At 38.5% G+C, this 19,539-nt stretch overlaps 1 protein-coding gene across 8 annotated transcripts in view; it reads left to right on the top strand.

The window, feature by feature from the left end:
- The window catches only part of QKI (QKI, KH domain containing RNA binding), a 134,716-nt gene that overhangs the window by 87,885 nt on the left and 27,292 nt on the right, over window positions 1–19,539 (top strand). For all 8 annotated transcript variants that reach the window (XR_009453342.1, XM_059699883.1, XM_059699882.1 and 5 more), the window contains one exon: window positions 15,848–15,991. Coding sequence is in view for 7 of the 8 variants with exons in the window: in XM_059699883.1 (XP_059555866.1) it covers window positions 15,848–15,991 (144 nt within the window). In the remaining variant the exon portion in view is untranslated. The remainder of the gene's footprint in view (window positions 1–15,847; window positions 15,992–19,539) is intronic.

The following is a 19,539-nucleotide window of genomic DNA, read 5'->3' as shown; positions in this document are numbered from 1 at the left end:
CAAAGTGTTCCACTCATTTTGATGTTTCTCTCTGCCTTTCCCTTTCTCTTTCACATTATCTAAAAATCAGTGGAAACATATCCTAAGGTGAGGATAAAAAAATAATAAAGAAATGTCGTATCCTATGAAAGACACGTCTTGAAAATGCCTAAAGAAAGTTGTCATTTTTTCATGGTGATGGGACTGGAGTCCGTGTTGATGAAAAAACCTTGCTGGCTGCGGTGACTCGCAGTGGCTGCAGCAGCGGGGTGATGGGGCTGGTGCTTTCCCCTGATCAGCCCGGTCACCTCCCGCAAAGGGAGGCCAGACTGTGGCTTAGGCCCGCTCCCCAAGGGGAGCTGGAGAGGGCCTAAGCCGTCAATAGGACATTCCCTGAGGGCTCCCAGTATGTGAGAGGGGACAGGCTGGGCTGAGGAACACACTCTCCCCCCCCCCCGTGCACGAATTTCGTGCACTGGGCCCCTAGTATAGGATAAAAAGGAATACATTTGATCTAATACAATTGATTCAGCATATACTCCATCTTGAAATTGTGATATAATAGGCACAGTTTAAAAATATGGGCACTTTCTGTTCAGTGTAAAAAATATATTGATGTTTTCTTTACACATATAACAATTCGGAAAGGAAACTGTATTATATGGTGATTTGTTGATGGGTCATGCCATATATGAGATGAATTTTAGGAGATTTTATGTCTAATTTATTAAACTATTAAACGCCCGGTAGACTCATGCACTGTTGGGGTCCCTCCACCTGGCCTGCGGGGATCGGGCCGAAACCAGCTCTCTGACATCCCCTGAGGGATCTCAGATTGCGAGAGGGCAGTTCTCAGGTGATGCACCCGAGTCAGAGTCCCTCCTCTCTGGTTCTGGGTGCATCACCCGAGAACTGCAGCTGCTAAGTCACCGCAGCTCGGCAGTTCCTGCTTTGAGCCTCTGCCCCCTGGTGGTTAGTGCGCATCATAGCTACCGGTCGGAGTGTCTGCCCCCTGGTGGTCATTGCATGTCATAGCTACCAGATGGTCAGCTGGTCGCTTAGGCTTTTATATCTGTAGATTAAGCATCATAAATATTGAATACTTGCCTTTGGGGAGGGCATAATTAGCTAGTTTTTTCTTTAAAGTACATATTTAGTTCAGCAATTGATAGTTAATTAATGACCAAATGTTTTCACTTTTTTTCTTTCTCAAATGTGTCACCTCATTCTGATGTAATCTCTTCATTTATGTAGAAAATTGTTTTCAAAGACTGTCCTCTCCTGATTGCATAGTAAAAAACTAAATGCAATTTTATTCTGGAATGTTAAAGTAAAAATGCTGCCCTAGCCGGTTTGGCTCAGTTGGTTGAGCATCATCCCATGCATCCAAAGTCACAAGTTCGATTCTAGGTCAGGACACGTGCCCAGGTTGCAGGTTGGATCCCCAGTTGGGGTGTGTGTGGGAGAAACATCGCACTGATGTTTCCTCTGTCTCCCAGTTGCTCTCCCTCCCCTCTCCCCTCTCTCTCAAATCAATAAAAACATTTTAAAGTAAAAAAGCAAATACTATATTTCTGTAGGTTTCTAATGTAGTCTGTAGAAAGTTAAAAATATGTATGTACACTTTCAGCACACACAAATACATTCTATTTGAGGGCTCATCTGTTGCTTGCAATTCAATGACATGGAGAATCTCTTGGCTAAGGCAGAACATTTATAAAATTAATATTAAATTACTTGTTATATCTAGTTAAATTTGGGGTTTATGGTCTTTTCGGTATGCCTTTATGTTCTTGATGACATTTTAAGGAAATATTTTATTTTCCCATCTTAATTACTTTGTCATGTTTGTTGAATAAGGATTAACCTAACATTTATTAAAGAAGTTGTTTTTCACACCAAAATGAATACCTCTTTCCTTCTTAGCAGTGTTGATTAGGTCCAAATTATTGTACATTCTGGAATAGATTTTAATTTATTTAGCCTAAAAATACTCCTAAACATATTATGACTACTTCAGAACATGCATTAACCAAGGTTAGCCCCTTGCTTTCATGACATAGGCTATAATTATGGCTTTAGTCACTTAATGAGATACTTTGAATTTTATTTTATAATTTGTATGATGGTGAAACTTTAATGGAAAATGTGTAAGTCAGAGTTCAACTGGAAGAGCAGCAGGAGAGAAACACACAGAGGGGTGTTTTATGAGGCATCGGGCTTTCACAGTTGGGTCTGTGCCCACTCAAGCGCCCCGAGCAGGAGTCAGGTAGGGAGATGCGGGCTGAGGGAGAGCAGCTATAGGCTCACTTGATGTTTGGAGTAGCTGGAGTCCAGGGAAGGCCTAGTCCCTCTTTTCAAGGCTGCCATTTGAATCAGTGAGGCCCACCCAGGGTCCCCACCCCTTTTGATTAAAGTCAACTGCTTAGTGACTTCAGTGACAACTACCAAATCCTTTTACAGTGGCACCAAATTAGTGTTTGATTCAATAGTGGAGAGATGGTGTGTACATCCTACAAAACAAACACTGTCTCCCTTTGTCCTCCAAATCTTAGGAAGGATACACCTTGCTGCTCATCTAACTAGAGACACACTGGAATAGAATTCTGGCGCTGTATTGAGTTCAGCTTAAGTTGCCATACCTAGATAACTAACTTTTCTTATGTAGAAGTTTGCATTTTATGAGCTGCAGACTTGGAGAGTTAGGATTTAATGCATTGTGTAATAGTTTCTACTAACTATTTAAAAATCAGTTCTTTTAGCATGGAAAAATTTGAGTAAAATGTTCTATTTTTCTAAGACAAATTAATTCAGTTTATAAATGCATTTTCCCCCCATAGAATGTCAGTTTTGTATTTTGGCAAGATCCTATAAGGTAAACCTAGGAAGGACCCAGTAATTCACCTGCTTCCAGCTTTTCCAAATGCAGCAGGTGTTTACAGAGACTTGCATGTTCTTTAATGGCTGCATGAAATTACTTAGTATTTTCTCTTGTTAGAGTAGCAGGAAAGTAGCTATCGGGCTTTCTGCTCACTGAGGATTTATTGGTACCTGTTCTGCTCTTTATATAAAGCTGGAGAGCTTAATTAGGTATAGAGATGGTATTCATTGAACATGTTATTTTCACTCCCATTACCCATGAGATTCTTTTCATTTCACTAAATATCTGAGTGTGAAGAATATTCTAAAAGGTGTTTGGTAGGAATCCTAACTTTAAGTAGCCTATAGTAGAAATGAAAAGATGAGACTTGTGGTTATATAGAGTTACTTTATACAAATATGTCATTAATAAGAATCAGATGAGGTAGGATTGCTAGAGAAATTCAGGAAGAAAGAGCTCTTGAGATAACTGGACAATAAGGGGACCTGAGAGGTGTCAAGTCTCACCTGGGCCTGAGAAAAGAATGGGTTGTTATGATGCTTCTGTTGTGTCTCAGTGGAGAGGGCATGAGAGATTCAGATTTGCTTTTAGTTTCTGGGTCAAGTACTTAGTGGTTGACGGACTTAAGACAAGTTGGTTTCTCTGTCTAAATCTCATCTGTAAAACAGGGTTAATGCTATCTGCCATTAAGGACTACTAAATACTAAAGGATTGTCTTCAGTATTTCTTATATTTATTGTTTCAGAATATAGGTAATGATAGTTCCTTAAGTATCATAACTGTGGCCATTTTTTCTGTTACATCTGTTTCTTTGTTAATTAAGAGGAGGTGGAGCCAAGGATATTGTGAAAGAGTCCTGTCCATGCACATCTGTGTTGAGAAGGAAGATGCCTTTACTCACTAGTGGACAGGAATGCACTGTTATTCCTTGGGCGTTGCAAACATTGCCTTGGTCACCGTGGAAACATTTTAAAGCTCTTCTCAAGACTCTGAAAGAAATAATAACTTTTTAATTATACAGCTAAATGGATGTCAGTTGATAAGGAAAGAAATTTAAAAGAATTTTACTTTAGTTCAATATTTCTGAAACTTGAACATGCTTGAAAAGATTTCTAATAAATGAAACAAAACATGGGTTCTTTGAACTTTTATTTTTTATTCTGAGAGAGTACTCTTCTTGGCTGATATAGTTGAATTAGGTAGTTATATTGAAATGTAAAAATAATAATAAATGGTTTACATTTAATTTGAACATCAATTATAACAGTGGATAGTGCATAAAACAAAGTGACCATTTGTAGAGGTAAAAAGTCATTAGTGTAACAGGCTAGGCTTTAGTTAGCAAATAGGAATTTTTTAAAAATTATTTTTAGGGAAATTATAAATGTTGGATGCATCGCTAATTCATTTTAAAAAGGCATTATGCGCCCTAGCTGGTTTGGCTCAATGGATGGAGTGTCGGCCTGCAGACTGAAGGGTCCCAGGTTCAACTCTGGCCAAGGGCACATGCCTGGGTTGCAGGTTTGATCCCCAGTGGGGAGCGTGTAGGAGGCAGCCAATCAATGATTCTCTCTCTCTCTCTCCGAAATATTTTTTTTTAAAGAAAAATAAAAACTAATAAAATAAAAACGGCATTATGCAACTAGCTGTTTTTACCTATTAAAACCTCTCCCCATAGCGAGAAAAAAGAAAGATAAGAGGCTATTCTAAAAATTACCCTGTTTTGTCCGATTAGATGCAGATGTTTGAAGTGGTACTGCTGTGAGCTGTGCTCATGCTAGCTTGTATTCAGACTGTGGAAACAAGTCATGCTAGCATCATCCCTGAAGAATAATTTTTTTAATGTTTTCAATTTATTAGCATCTTTGAATGTACTTACCACTTACTCTGGGTTGGTTGTTTTTCAGAGATACCCACAAGAAATGAAAGTAGTTTAGCATCTTTAAGAGAAAAGGAAAATTGCATTATATAATATACTGTGCTGTATTAACTACATCACTTTTATGGTTATGTTTTGCTTATCAAATTATAGTGAAGGGTTATAAAAAAGATATCACTTTAGTTAATTCAGTCACAGGTCACTTAATGACATGGATACGTTCTGAGAAATGCATCCTTAGGCAATTTCGCCATGCTTAGAGAGCACTGACACATACCTTGGCTTCATGGTCTAGACCAGCTGTGGGCAAACTACGGCCCGCGGGCCGGATCCGGCCCGTTTGAAATGAATAAAATTAAAAAAAAAAAGACCGTACCCTTTTATGTAATGATGTTTACTTTGAATTTATATTAGTTCACACAAACACTCCATCCATGCTTTTGTCCCGGCCTCCGGTCCAGTTTAAGAACCCATCGTGGCCCTCGAGTCAGACAGTTTGCCCACCCCTGGGCTAGGCTATTGCTCCTGGGCTACAAGGCTGTGCAGCGTGTTACTGTCCTGAGTGCTCCAGGCAGTTGTAACACAATGGTAAGTATTTTGTGTATCTAAACATAGAAAAGGTACAGTAAAAATAACAGTATGAAAGCTAAAAACTTGAGTAAAGGCAACTTACCAGGAATGGAGCTTATAGGACTGGAAGCTGCTCTGGGTAAGACAGTGGTGGATGAATGTAAAGGCCGGGGACATTGCGTACACTGCTGTAGACTCTAAGCACTTTAAGCTTAGACTACACTAAGTTTAGAAAAATATTTTTTCAATAATTCAACCTTAGTTTACTGTAACTATATTACTTTATAAATGTTTTAATTTTGTGAAACTTTTAACTCTTATAACAGCTAAAAGCAACACACCACTGTCCAAAATTATTTTCTTTATATCTTAACTAGAGGCCCGATGCACAAAATTTGTGCACTGGGGTGGGGGTGGGGGGCCTCCCTCAGCCCGGCCTGCACCCTCAGCTCAGCCTGCACCCTTTCCAATCTGGGACCCCTCGAGGGATGTCCAACTGCCCTCTCACAATCCAGGACTGCTGGCTCCCAACCGCTTGCCTGCCTGCCTACCTGATTGCCCCTAAATGCTACCCTGCCAGCCTGATCGACACCTAACTGTTTCCCCTGCTGGCCTGATTGCCCCTAACTGCCGTCCCCTGCAGGCCTGGTCGCCCCCAACTGCCCTCCCTTGCAGGCCTGGTTGCCCCCAACTGCCCTCCCCTGCTGGCCTGGTCGCCCCCAACTGCCCTCCCTTGCAGGCCTGGTTGCCCCCAACTGCCCTCCCCTGCTGGCCTGGTTGCCCCCAACAGCCCTCCCCTGCTGGCCATGTTGTGGCCACATGGGGGCGGCCATCTTATGTGTTTGAGTGATGGTCAATTTGCATACTGGTCTGACTAATTAGCATATCAGGGCTAATTAGCATATTCTCTGTGTTGGAGTGGTCAATGTGCACACTGGTCATGACTGATTAGCATATCCCTCTCTCATATGGGATAAGCTTTTTACCTATATAAAATTTTTTTATTTGTTTTTACTTCAAACCCGTTGTTCTTAAAAACTAAAGACACAGACGCACACACTAGCCTAATTGTACACAGGGTTAAGGACATCAGTGTGTGTGTCTCCTGCCTCCTCAGCTGGGGCTCCTGGGAGGGCTGCAGGGCAATACTCTGGGAGCTGTGTCTCCTGGGCTGACCGCGTCTCTGGAACACCTCCCCCAGGCCCTACCGAGGCTCTTCTGGAGGAGGTGTCACCCTTCAGAAATATGTCCATGGTGGTTTGCTTGGTTTGTTTCTTTTTTTATCATTGATTTGCTTGTAAGCAGTTACTGCATCATGAGCATTCCCCTATTAATGAAAACCTTTCAATGTTGGGATTCATGTTTTTAAAATTTGTGAGGAGCTTATAGCGATGCTGAACCTTTCATTGGAATTTTTTGGTGACTCTTTTTCTTCTGCATTTTCTCCCTTGCCCTGATTGTAAATCAAACCTGCAACCTTTTGGTGCACGGTATAACACGACACTCCAACTAACAGGGCTGTACCAAACTCTTATTTAGGCATATTTCATGCACTGTGAGTAATAGAAAAAATATAAAGGAACCGTCTTGCTCTTTAGTAACTAGTAACTTACTAGTAATTCTGTATATGGGATGCAGAAGACCCAGTACAATATTAAGTTTTATTACAGCCATAAAATCCTGTGGAAAGAATAAATGGGGAAGATGAATTCTGATAGAGGGGGTGACTTGGGAAAATATTGTGGAAATAGTAGTGTTTGAATTCATTCTCCAGTTTCATTAATTTTTTATAAATTCCTTCTACTGCTCTTTTAGTCTGGTTTGTGTAGATTCCTGAAATAACCATGGTTTTTCCTGTTTCTGGGAAACTACTTGTCCTTTGTTCTTTGTGCGGATCCAAGCCCTGGGGGGAGCGGGGTCATTCCGGCCAGTGCTTTGATCTGCTGAGCTCTCCTCCAGTCTACAGCCACAGATATGACGGGGGTCTTTGTTCAGCTTCTTTCTACTCAAAATTATATTTAAAAAGAATGTCATGTTTTTATTTCATATGTTTAGTATATTTTATTGACTTCGTTAATTAACAAATAGGTTATCTTAAGCTAGTGCTCTTTATCCCTACAGTACTTCTTTCAATTTTATTTTTGTAAAGTATAACCTGTAGTCTTTAAAATGTTAGTTTATTTGTTGAATTTGTTATCCCTTCTCTATTTTTATGCTTATGTCATTTCCTGCAATCATTTATCCCTCTTTGATTTTAGATAGTGTATTCAAACCATGTTAACATCAGTTGCACAGCTCTTATGAGACGCTAGGCACTCTTCTATGTGCTGTACAAACACTTAGAACTCATTACAGTGCTATGACATCAATACTATATTTATCTTTGTTTGATGAAGAAACTAAGATATTTTATAATAGTAACTCAGCCCAAAGTTTCCATAAGAATTCTCCACCACATATTATTTTTCTCTAGTTTTTAAAAATCCTCACCCAAGGATATGTTTTTATTGGTGTTGGTAGCGGAAGGGGGAGAGAGGAGAAATAAGAGAGAAGGAAGGAAAGGGGGAGAGAGAAACATTGATCGGTTGCCTCCTGTATGTGCCCCTGACCGGGATCAAATGCACAACCTAGTATGCACCCTGACCAGGAATCAAACCTGCAGCCTTTCGGTGTATGGGAGAATGCTCTAGTCAGCTAAGCCACGCAGCCAGGTCTGGTCTCACTCTGTGTTGGTGTGCCACATCCACTGTTTTCACTAAGTAGTTCTATCTAGAGAAATCTGAACTTTGGTCATTATTGTGACAGACCAGTGGTATTTGTCCAGAACTGGGGGATATATAAGTTTAGTTTGGACATGCATTAATTGCAATTAAATAGTGGGATTAATTTGCGAAAATTAGAAGGAGGTCATTACCTGGCAGTCTTTTAGTATTGTGATCTTAGGAGAGAGATGTTTCTTGGGAAGGGAAAGTATTGAGAATAGTCCTTTTGTTTTTAACTTGGAAAGTTATTGACATAAAATAATAACGTTCTTTGAATTTAGCAAATTGTTCCATTGTGTTCCAATTTAATAAGCATTTATTGAATTTCTGCTGCCTATAGACTTTTCTAGATGATAATTTCAATAACCTGAATATAAAATTATTCTAATCTTCATATATTATTAGAAAATAGTTTGCTTTGAGAACATAATTGTTCGTGGTACTTAAGTTCAAGTTAAAAAAAATTTGAGGTCAACTTTATATAACGAGTCAGTGAACAATTCTGTAAAATCATTTTATGTCCAGTTTCTCAATGAACATTTCCTAAACTACTGGACACTGTTATATATGTGAGCTCTATCACCGGGATTAAATGTATATATTTGTAAGTGTCATTGGAACCTTGCTTTACTCACTTGAGTTCCTGTCTGGGAGGTTCTGACATTAAGTGCACAGTAGGGGAGAAGTCCTGTGCTCATTTGCTTGACTACAAATCTATAATTAAAAGTCCCTCAGCAGGGGTGGGGACAGTTATTGTGTTCTGATGCTTCATGTTATAGAATTACTTTGTTGTTCAAACAGATACTGTAATTAGCACAATTTAAAACTTCATAGGGCAATGACTCATCAAGTGTTTTTTGTTTTTAATAAAAAAAAAACAATAAATAATAGTTCCTTAAAAGTTGAGAATGACTTTTTAAAAAATCCTATATAATAAAAAGGTAATATGCAAATAGACCAAACGGCAGAAGGCCGGTGGCCCCTCGCCCTGGCTAGCCCCATCCCCCAGTGGGCTCCCCTACCCCAATTGGGGGCAGGGCCAGCTGGCAAAACACCCAGGGCCCCTTGTTTCAGCCAGCCCCGCCTCCCGTTGTGTGTGCCCCCCCCCACCCCCCCCGTCCCCCGATGGCCCCCATTGGGGGCGGGCCGGCTGGACCCCACCAGTGCAGTAATTTGTGCACTGAGCCACTAGTATTTTCATGTTACTGTAAACAGCAGCTTCAAAAAGGAAATGGTTGGTGTTTTTATTGAAAAATAATAGAACTTGTTTCAGAGCAATGGTTTTAAATATCCCTCACTTAGTAATAATGTTCGAGATATATATCTATACCAGTGGTTCTCAACCTTCTGGCCCTTTAAATACAGCTCCTCATGTGGTGACCCAACCATAAAATTATTTTCGTTGCTACTTCATAACTGTAATGTTGCTACTGTTATGAATCATAATGTAAATATCTGATATGCAAGATGGTCTTAGGCGACCCCTGTGAAAGGGTCATTTGACTGCCAAAAGGGTCTCGACCCACAGGTTGAGAACCGCTGATCTATACCTATATCTATAGCTATCTATATGCATACTTTTTGTATTTAGACCAAATTTTAGTTTTAAGAACGTTGCCTTATTGAAACTTTGGAGGAATTCTGTGTAAATGCCCACAGATTTACCATTTTTACATATTTGTGTCATTGAAATTTGATAGGCAATTCTCTCATCTCGATAAAAAGCATTTTTATAGATGTAAGAGATCTGTTTAGCCAGTGCTGCTTTGCTAGTTTTTGATACTGCTTTTCATGCAACATATTCAGGATTTATTGAGAAAGAGCACTTGACATCAAATTAGGAGACATAGGACCAGTATAAAAAAAAACAAAAACACAAAAAACCCAAATATACCAAATAGGCTCAATTAATTTGTTTCTTCATCTCCATCCAAAGTCCCTACCATCTCTAAAGTTCTTTGAGGACAAGATGTGCTTAGAAGTTCACAGAAAAAACAATGCTTAAAGGTAAATAGTAGAGTAGAAAGATTTTCTAAAGATTTATGACCTCACTCTTCTGTTTCTGTCTCTTTCACTAATACATGAAGCTAATAATGGGGGGAATTTTATTAATTGTGGGCCTCTTGTGTAGGTGATGTGTCTTGTATTAGAAATTAGTTGTTGAGAGTGCACGCTCTACAGTTCTGCCCTGTGGAACAGTTACTGTATGTATGACTTTGGCAAGTCATATCTGCCTCACCCTCCTCATTAACATGTTAGTAAGAATAATAGTATTGCCCTCATGACAAGCTTAAATGAGGTGGTGTGTTTATGTTTCTTAGAATGCAGTGTGTTTAATAAAAGTTTAGTTGCTATCATCATGATTTTCATTTCTTTTTGTGTGTGTGTGTGTTAATTCTCACCTGAGGATATTTTTTCATTGATTTTTAGAGAGTGGAAAGAATGGGGAGAGACAGAGAGAGAGAGAGAGAGAGAGAGACAGAGGGGAGGGGGACATTGATGTGAGAGACACATCAATTGATTACCTCCCCCACACACCCGACCAGGCCAGGGATCAAGCCTACAACTTAGGTATGTGCCTTTGGCCAGAGTCGAACCCTGGACCCTTCAGTCTGCGGGCTGATGCTCTATCCACTGAACCAAACCAGCTAGGGTACCATTTTCAGTTCTCAGTTTGTTTTTTATCATCACCTGAAAGACTAATTGTTATTTGGAATTTCTTTCTAATATATTTTTATTGATTTTTTACAGAGAGGAAGGGAGAGAGATAGAGAGTCAGAAACATCGATGAGAGAGAGACATCGACCAGCTGCCTTCTGCACACCTCCCACTGGGGATGTGCCCGCAACCAAGGTACATGCCCTTGACCAGAATCAAACCTGGGACCCTTCAGTCCGCAGGCCGACGCTCTATCCACTGAGCCAAACCAGTCTTGGCTGGAATTTCTTTCTTTATAGTATACTTGTCAGAAATGTAGACCTATAACAAAGTATCATCGGTAATTGTGTCTAACTTTTATAATCAGGTATGGGTGGTATTATAAGATTGTTTAGTATATTATTAAACTTTAATTTACTATATAAATAAAGCTATATTCCATTTCCTTGAGTGCTGTCTTGTCATTTCAGTCTCCCTTAAATCAAAAAAGGTTAGCGGTTTTGTGCTTTGAACATATTTATACGCATAGTAATTATATGTATAAATTTGTTTTTGTTGTCACTTTGCTCTGTTAAGATATAACTTTAGTCTTATAGTTTATAAAAGACTTTAACCCATATACTCCTTCTGATACATTGAAACAAGGTGTGGTTTAGAGGTGATAGAGTAAAGGAAAAGCAGTGTCTTTGGTGGGATATGAAAATCAGACCTCATCAGAATTATTGTAGAAAATCTAAGAGAATTGACTAGAAGTAAGAGAACAAGAATAAAAGAGGACTACACACTGTCAAATGTAACTGGCAACTTAAACGGGGGCAAAAAGAGGCAGGCCCAGAAACCACATAAAGATCAAGGGAGGCAACTGGGAGGCGTCTAATATAATGTAGGCAGACACAGCAGCTCTGAGTGTAGCAGAGCACTGTGGGGAAAGCTGCAGTATTTTAATGCAAAATATGACACTTGATTTTAATGATGCTCCTCAATAATTAAAGCTCAGCTGTTGAATTCAGTAAATATTTGTTTAAGGCTGGGAATGTGTAAAGCCAGTGTATAGATACTGTTAAGAATTAAAAAAGTGGCCTGGCCGGCATGGCTCACTGGTTGAGCATTGACTTATGAGCTAATAGGTCACAGTTCAGTTCCTGACCAGGGCACATGCCTGGGTTGTGGTCTCAATCCCCAGTGTGGGTGTGCAGGAAATAGATGATCAGTGGTTCTCTTTCATCATTGATGCTTCTATCTCCCTCTCTCTCTCCTTCTCTGAAATCAATAAAAACATATTTTTTAAATAGAATAGAAAAATCAGTGAGACATGGTTCTGGTATTTAACTGAAATCAAACTTTCGAATAGCAAGAATAAGACAGACACAACCATAAGTTATGGTATGGTTTTTAGAGCAAAAGGTAAACTATTAAAGAGGAGGAGAGAAGAGCATCTGGACATGGGTGGTGACTCGCATAGAGTTATGGGCATGACCATCCATGTTTGGGAACAGGCCAGTTTATTTGCACTGTGGAGTGAGGTGCAGCTGTTGTGGGACAGTATGCAAGAAATGGCACCTGAAGGCAGGTGGATTGAAATGAGGCTATAGCAGCCCCTCCCTCTGTCAAGGCACAGGTAAGCTTGTGGCTGCAGTTCAAATATTTTTCTACAAAATCAATTTGGTCCTTGTCCGCAAGTTCTAAAAATCCACACGTATTAAAAAAACACCTCAGAACTAATAATAGCTAAGACATAAATGTGGGCAGTTTGGAGGAGGGATAGATGAGCTGCCGTTCGGACATGGGGGGGTTGAGAGTGCTTTAGAGACCATGACAGACACATCCACTTGGCGGTCTAATTTGGAGGCCTGAGAATCGGCCAGGAGGCCTGTGCTGGAAATTTAAACCTGATGTTATGTATTGCTGAAGATTTAAGAGGCACAGAATCAGAAATGACATTGTTTTGGGTAACCATAAGACAGATGTTATAATAATTAGTAATAATGAGCTGTTTTTCTACATTAGTATCTCAGTTGTTGACTCCTGAAATATAACTAAATGTAACTAAAAAGAAATTGATGCCTCATAGACCCCTGTTTCTAAGGGGAACCATTTTTCATGTGTGCCCTATTTTTTATTCTGCTTCTTGCTTCCTTTCCACCTGTTTTGTCCCAAGTCATTTTTTGAAGTGAGAAATTCGGGGGGTGGATTCTTAATGTAGGTGTTTTGGAATACAGAAGTATGTATCACATAGTCTTATTCTAATTCTTATTTGTTTGTGACTGAAATAGAACCTTAATAGGTATAAACATAGACTTCTATAGTATTTACCAACTCCAGATTTCCTGTATTATCTGTTTAAGAAACAGAGAACACAGGGAGAAATTATATTTGTGTTGAATAATTACTAGGCTTAAAACTCAATGTTGAAAGAATTTACTTAGCCATAACTCTTTCTGAGTTAGAATGGATAAATGCAACTTCTGGGCAGAATTATCTTAAAACCTTTTTTTAAACCAGGGGTGGGCAAACTTTTTGACTCGAGGGCCACAATGGGTTCTTAAACTGGACCGGAGGGCCGGAACAAAAGCATGGAAGGAGTGTTTGTGTGAACTAATATACATTCAAAGTAAACATCATTACATAAAAGGGCATGGTCTTTTTTTTTTTTTTTTTTTTTTTTTTTAGTTTTATTCATTTCAAACGGCCTGATCCGGCCCGCGGGCCATAGTTTGCCCACGGCTGTTTTAAATGAAGTCTGATAAGGTTATAGATAAAAAATAGGAAATTCTGTAAGGACTTATGTGGAATACATGGTTCCCCCCCCCACTTTGCTGCCTAACCGTCCCCTGCCCCCCAACTTCCTACTCTTGAAGAGATTCTTTGGTATTTATTCTCAGTTACTGCACCATGCACTGACTGTGGGGAGTGTGTGTGTGTTTACATTCCACACAGAAAGGTCTTCCCATCACCTGCCCCAGCTTATGGGCTGGCAGCCTTCCCTGAGGGTGGAGCCACAGAGAAGACAGGACACCTCAGACTTCAGTGTAGAAAGGACCTCATCGGCTGCCCCTCACACCTCGTTCCAGAAAGTGCACCTGTTCTGGAGTGTGTTTCTAGTGTTTGGCTGGGAGCTAGGGAGTCTAGGCCACCAGCTATTTGGGGGCAAGGATGTAGTGATTCGCCGTCTTGTCGATAAGTGTTTGTTCTTTCAACAGCTTTTAAAAACTGTAAGCAAAACTTTTCTTCTGAAGCAAGCATTAGGATAAGTATTTTAATCGGCACTTAAATTGTTGAATTGAGTTTACATTTACCTAGGTGTTCTACAACTCATAAATGTATTCCTTTAATTAAAGCACAATGTAAAGTTATACTGCAGCTCTGTTCTCTGTTCCTGTTATGTAAGTCCTTCCCTTTTTAAATCCTCCGGCTTTTGTCTGCCCCATGTATAAAAGTTCTGTAGAAGGTCACTTATAATTTTAGTTTTCATTTTTAGGCCTTTCTAAAATATTTTGATGTAAGAATATTCCTCATCATTTTATGTTAGTATCTTTATGCATTAGTGTCTCTGTTTCTATTAATTATAACATCTGTGTTCGAGGTTGGTTTTGATTGATTTTTTTTTTTCATCAGATGTTTTAATTTTCTGCTTCTTTGTCTGCCTGTTAATTTCTTATTAGGTGCCAGATAGTGTGAATATTACTTTTGGGGGCAGTTATTTGTATGTCTAAGTGTTCTTGATCTTTGTTCTGGGGTATTGACTATTGCTGTTGCCCATGAAATACCCCCATGTGAGGCCTGTGAGCGACTGTGGTGGCTCCGGGCTCACTCTTTGGGGTCATGTTGATGTCCTTGCACGGGCTGCTGCGTTTTGTCTGGTTTCTCATTCCCCGCACAACATTTGGGATGCATTTCCATAGTAATGTTATGAACAGAAAGTAAAGACAGAAGCATATTATTTCATTTTTACAATTTATTTCTGTTCTTATTGACCAAGCTACATAGATTTTTTTTCTCGCATGGCCTCTGCAGACATGTGAGTTGTAATAAACAGCTGCTTTCATTATACCAGTTTTGTTCATTTACACCAGTTTTATTTTCTTTGATTACAATTTCACAGTTTAGTACCCTTCAAGAGACAATTAGTTATTGCTTATATGGTACCTTGCACTAAGCCAGGTCCATCTATTTATACCATTTTTGTATTTAAAATACGTTTATATTTTTTTATTAAAATTGTATGTATATATTACAAATGATGTATACATGTATTTATATTTCTCTAAAATGTAATAAAGAAGCAGTTCTGAAATTGTTGTATCTTCGGTGAAAGGGAAATGTGGCAGCTCTCCCTGCACCTCTTTGTAGCTCACAGCGCTTCCGCCTGGAGAAGAGGCCTCCCGAGTGACGAGCTCCAGGGAAGGAGACTAATGTTCTCTGTTCAGCTAGTACTTGTGGGTGGGTGTCACTGAAGAATAACCTGGCAGCTCACTGCTTTTACAGTGAGCTAATGATGGAAACATAGATTACTGTAATAACAAAATATTTCCATAAATACTACTTGAAATACTTAAAACAAATGGCATTTCTCTTATACAATGTCTATTTGCAAAACATTTTCCCTAATCATGAATTCAGTCAATGCTATTAAAAAGTAATTGTAAAAACTTCTCTGAATTTGTGTTTTTCTAACTTTGAGCTCCTAAATTGGCAAGTTACCAGGTATGTGTCCTTGACAATGACTAACTTAAATTTATCCAAATGACCTGGTCTTATAAGCAAAATATAGAAATAACAACATGTTTTTCATATTAACCGAAGGCTAACAGCATAAATGAATTTCTTAGTGCACATAAGAGCACACAGGGGTTCTGGTGGCTTGCTCACTGTTGAATCCTAAGCAGCTGGCTCCATGGTACAGAATAGGTGCTCAACAAATGTTTGTTGACTATCATTTGATCCACTGGGCTTCCACACAGGTTTTTTGCCAGGAAAATAACTAAAAATATTTATAATGACATCATAGAAAAATAATGTAAACATATCTTAAATAACTGCCAACAGATTAATATTATGAAAAGTATACTTTCTTTCTTGAAAAGAAACATGTAATATTTTACTTTGTACATTTTTTAGGAGGAGCAAAATAGAGGCAAGCCCAATTGGGAGCACCTCAATGAAGACTTGCACGTACTGATTACTGTGGAAGATGCTCAAAACAGAGCGGAGATTAAACTGAAGAGAGCCGTTGAGGAAGTGAAGAAATTACTGGTACCTGCAGTAAGTAGACATTTCTAAGTTTTAGATTTGGGTTCCAACCTCCATTTCAGTTTAACTTTAAATTGTTGTAAGATTATTGTAATAAACAGGTATTGTTAGAAGTGTTATTTAAATAAAAAGACAAAAATTATAACTCCTTTACTATAATACAGTAGACAACGTAGGCACGAGTCAGATCTGTAAATGCAAAAGCCTGTTTGTTAGTGTTGTGAAGGGAGCAAGGTGAATCAGTGGTCTACTTTTCAGAAGTTTTATTAACTTTTGTATCACTCTGTCATGGGGTAAGACATCAGTAGGGAAATGAGAGCTTTCTTTTTTTTTTAGTGGGACAATTTTTCTGTAAGCAGGTAATGAGTGCACAGAGTCTGCAACTGATATTTACGTTGGGTTAGCTGTGTGAGCAGGGGCACATATTGGACTTGCCTGTGGGTTCCAAGTACTCTTCCTGGCACATCATTGTCTACATGGAGGAATTGTCCCATGCTGTGATAGACTAGCTTTTAGAAAAATAAGAGCTCACTCTTACTAGTGTACCAGGCACCTTTGTGTTCTCGTCCTCCCTCCCTTTCCTTCTCACTTTCCCCATCTATTTCTCTCTACTCCCTTCTCCCTTTTGTCATTTCCTCATTGTTACAGAAACCTATAGTAGCTTTATAATTTCTAAAAAATCTTTATTGCTGAAAGTATTACATATGTCCCTCTTTTCCCCCATTGGGCTATTTCTAGCCCACCCCCGGCCCCCACGCCAAGCATTCACCACCCTATACTCTTAAATTTTTTATTTATCTTTATTGTTGAAAGTATTATAGATTTCCCCTTTGTTTTTCTGTTTCCTCCTCCTCCTGCACCCACCCCTCCTAGGCCTTCACCAGATTGTCATCTGTGTCCATGAGCCTGTAGTCACTTTAGCAGTGATATTGAGTTACCAGAGTATCATCTTCTTCAATGGAAAATAAAAAATACATTATTGGTTTTCTAAGACGTTATTACAATTTTTTAAATTAGTAAAATATATGGAAATGTGGACCCTAACTTGCTATTGAAAAAACTAGGAATAATGTTAGTAGTCTATCCAACAGAAATTTGTTGACATTTACATAAATGAGTAGAATGCTGGCTGTTCTCTATTCCCCAGGTAGTTTCTTCTACAAGTAAACTTACAAAACATAAACATTTCTATTTACTTGACAAAATTATCTCCTTGAAAGAAAAGAATTCCATGTAAATTCTGTTTGATAGGTTTTATAAGGAATATAAACTAAAATCTATAATTGTACACTTAATGCCATATAATTTTTCTTCTTTTATCTATTACTCCTATGATCAGAACAAGTTACTTAACATTAGGCCTTTTTTTGCTACATATAAATGAAAATAGTTAGCTCACATCATATACTAAACAAATGATTTCACCTAATATATTAAGTAGACCACCCTAATATATTATTCTAATTATGCTGTAAGCTACTTTAATTCTAAATATTATTAACGTGGGAAAGAACATTCAATTAGAAACCTGTTACTAACTATTATATGTCTTTCAGAAAGTAAGTAAACTTCTCTCTGTTTTCTTATTTATAAAATGAGAATTGGAGCAAATGTCCTCTAAGGACCATTTTGGTTTTAAAATTATTTGTCTTTGAATATTAAATGATGTACTGAAGCTTTTTTAAAAACTCATACAATTTATATTTTAAAGAAAAATGGCACTTTATTTGAAATTCAAATTCCATTGTTCATTAACAAATGATACTGAAACACAGCCATGCTTTTCATGCACACATTGTCTGTGGCTGCGTTTGCGTTTCCATGGAGGAGCCGCGTAACTGCACCACAGACCATATGCCCAGAAAAGCCATCTACTGTCTGGCTCTTTAAAAAGCTTGCCAATTTCTGGACTGTTCATTAATCCAGATGACAGATGATAATGAGTGGAACCAAGGTAGCCATAGTGGTGAAGGTGTGAAACGTGGTCGTATGCTAAGTACATTTTTAAAGTGACTCAGGCCTGTGAAATCATTTGGTCTGGCCCTGCCAAGGCATTTGGGGTGAGTTAATTAAATGTTTGATCAAATATAGCAGGCTAATTTTTAATTTGATAATTTTGTATGGCCCACAAATGATGTTATAAATACTCAAATGGCCCTGAGCAGGAAAAAGGTTCCCACCCTGGAATATGGGATATTAGAAACAAGAAGGAGGTCAAGGTTTTTAGCCTGAACAACTGGAAGGGTAGAATGCTGTTACCTTGTTGAAGATGATATTAGTAGGAACAGACTTGGAATTATTAGGAGTTCAGTTTTGGACCTAAACCATTTGAGATGCTTGTTGCCTGTCCAAGTGTAGCTATTCGAGTGTTATTATTCCAGGTTGACAGTGTTTTAGGTTGATAGAGTACAGACAATCATTTAAGGTAAGATTCTTAGAGCAGTTGGCATTTCCCTAACTGTTCTGTGAGACACTTTTCATAGGTATTCTGAGTAAAGGAAGTTTTAATATGCTAGTAAGCATTGCGAACCTCTGGTAGGAACCATTTCCACATTTAATTGGCCATCAAAATTTCTGGGAATAAATTCACATTTAGTGTTCTACAGATGATCTGGGAAATAATATGGAAACTCCTAGGTCTGATTTAAATACAATTTGAGCTACTTTTTTTAAAAATGCTAATGGAGTTATTTTGAAGACATGAAGAAAGAAAACTCTGCTTGAGGTTTTTTCCCCCCCATTCCTTTTTAAACATACAATGGAGCACATTCATTTTAAGTGTACAGATTGAGTTTGAAGCTGTATACACTTACAATCGCTACCTCAATCAAGATTTCCTATCACCTGTTTTCTTACTCTACCATCAATTAACCACCTCTCTCCCGCTGCCCCCAGACAGATACTGGGGTTAATTTTGCCTCAAACTATATTTTTATTTTAGTTTTATTGACACATGATTGCAAAAATTGTACACATGATGGTTTGGCATACATAGAAATTGTGAAATTATCACAGTTAAGTTAACCACATCCGTTACCTCACAATGACCAGTTTTTAAGATCTTCTCTCATAGCATTTCCAGAATACAGCACAGTATTATTAACAGCTACCACCATGCTGTACATTCTTAGTTCCTCATAATTTATTCATCATATAATTGACCAACATCTCCCCCTTCCCCTTTCTCTCACCTCCCAGCCACTACCTTTCTGCTTCTCTGGTTCAACTTTTTTATATATTTGGTTTACTTTTTCTAATTTCATGTAGATGAAAATTATTTTCTGCCTGTCTTCTTGGAATAAGCATGGATTTTTTGAGGTTCCTCCGTGCTGTTTTTTGTTGATAATTAGTATTCCATAGAATAAAGAGGCACAGTTTATGATCCTTTCGCCTGTTGTGGTCTGTTGTGGTTTTATTTTCCATTTATCTGCAGACAAATGATGTTGAGCATCTTCCCATGTCCTTTTTGGCAATTGGTGTTTCTTTAATGAAGTATCTGTTTAAATCTATTTTATTGTCTTCTCTCATACTGAGTTATAACAGACATTTGTAGATTTGGG

The sequence above is a fragment of the Myotis daubentonii genome, chromosome 6 (genome assembly GCF_963259705.1).
Source record: "Myotis daubentonii chromosome 6, mMyoDau2.1, whole genome shotgun sequence".
NCBI lineage: Eukaryota > Metazoa > Chordata > Mammalia > Chiroptera > Vespertilionidae > Myotis > Myotis daubentonii.
This window is presented reverse-complemented; position numbering and strand designations above follow the sequence as displayed.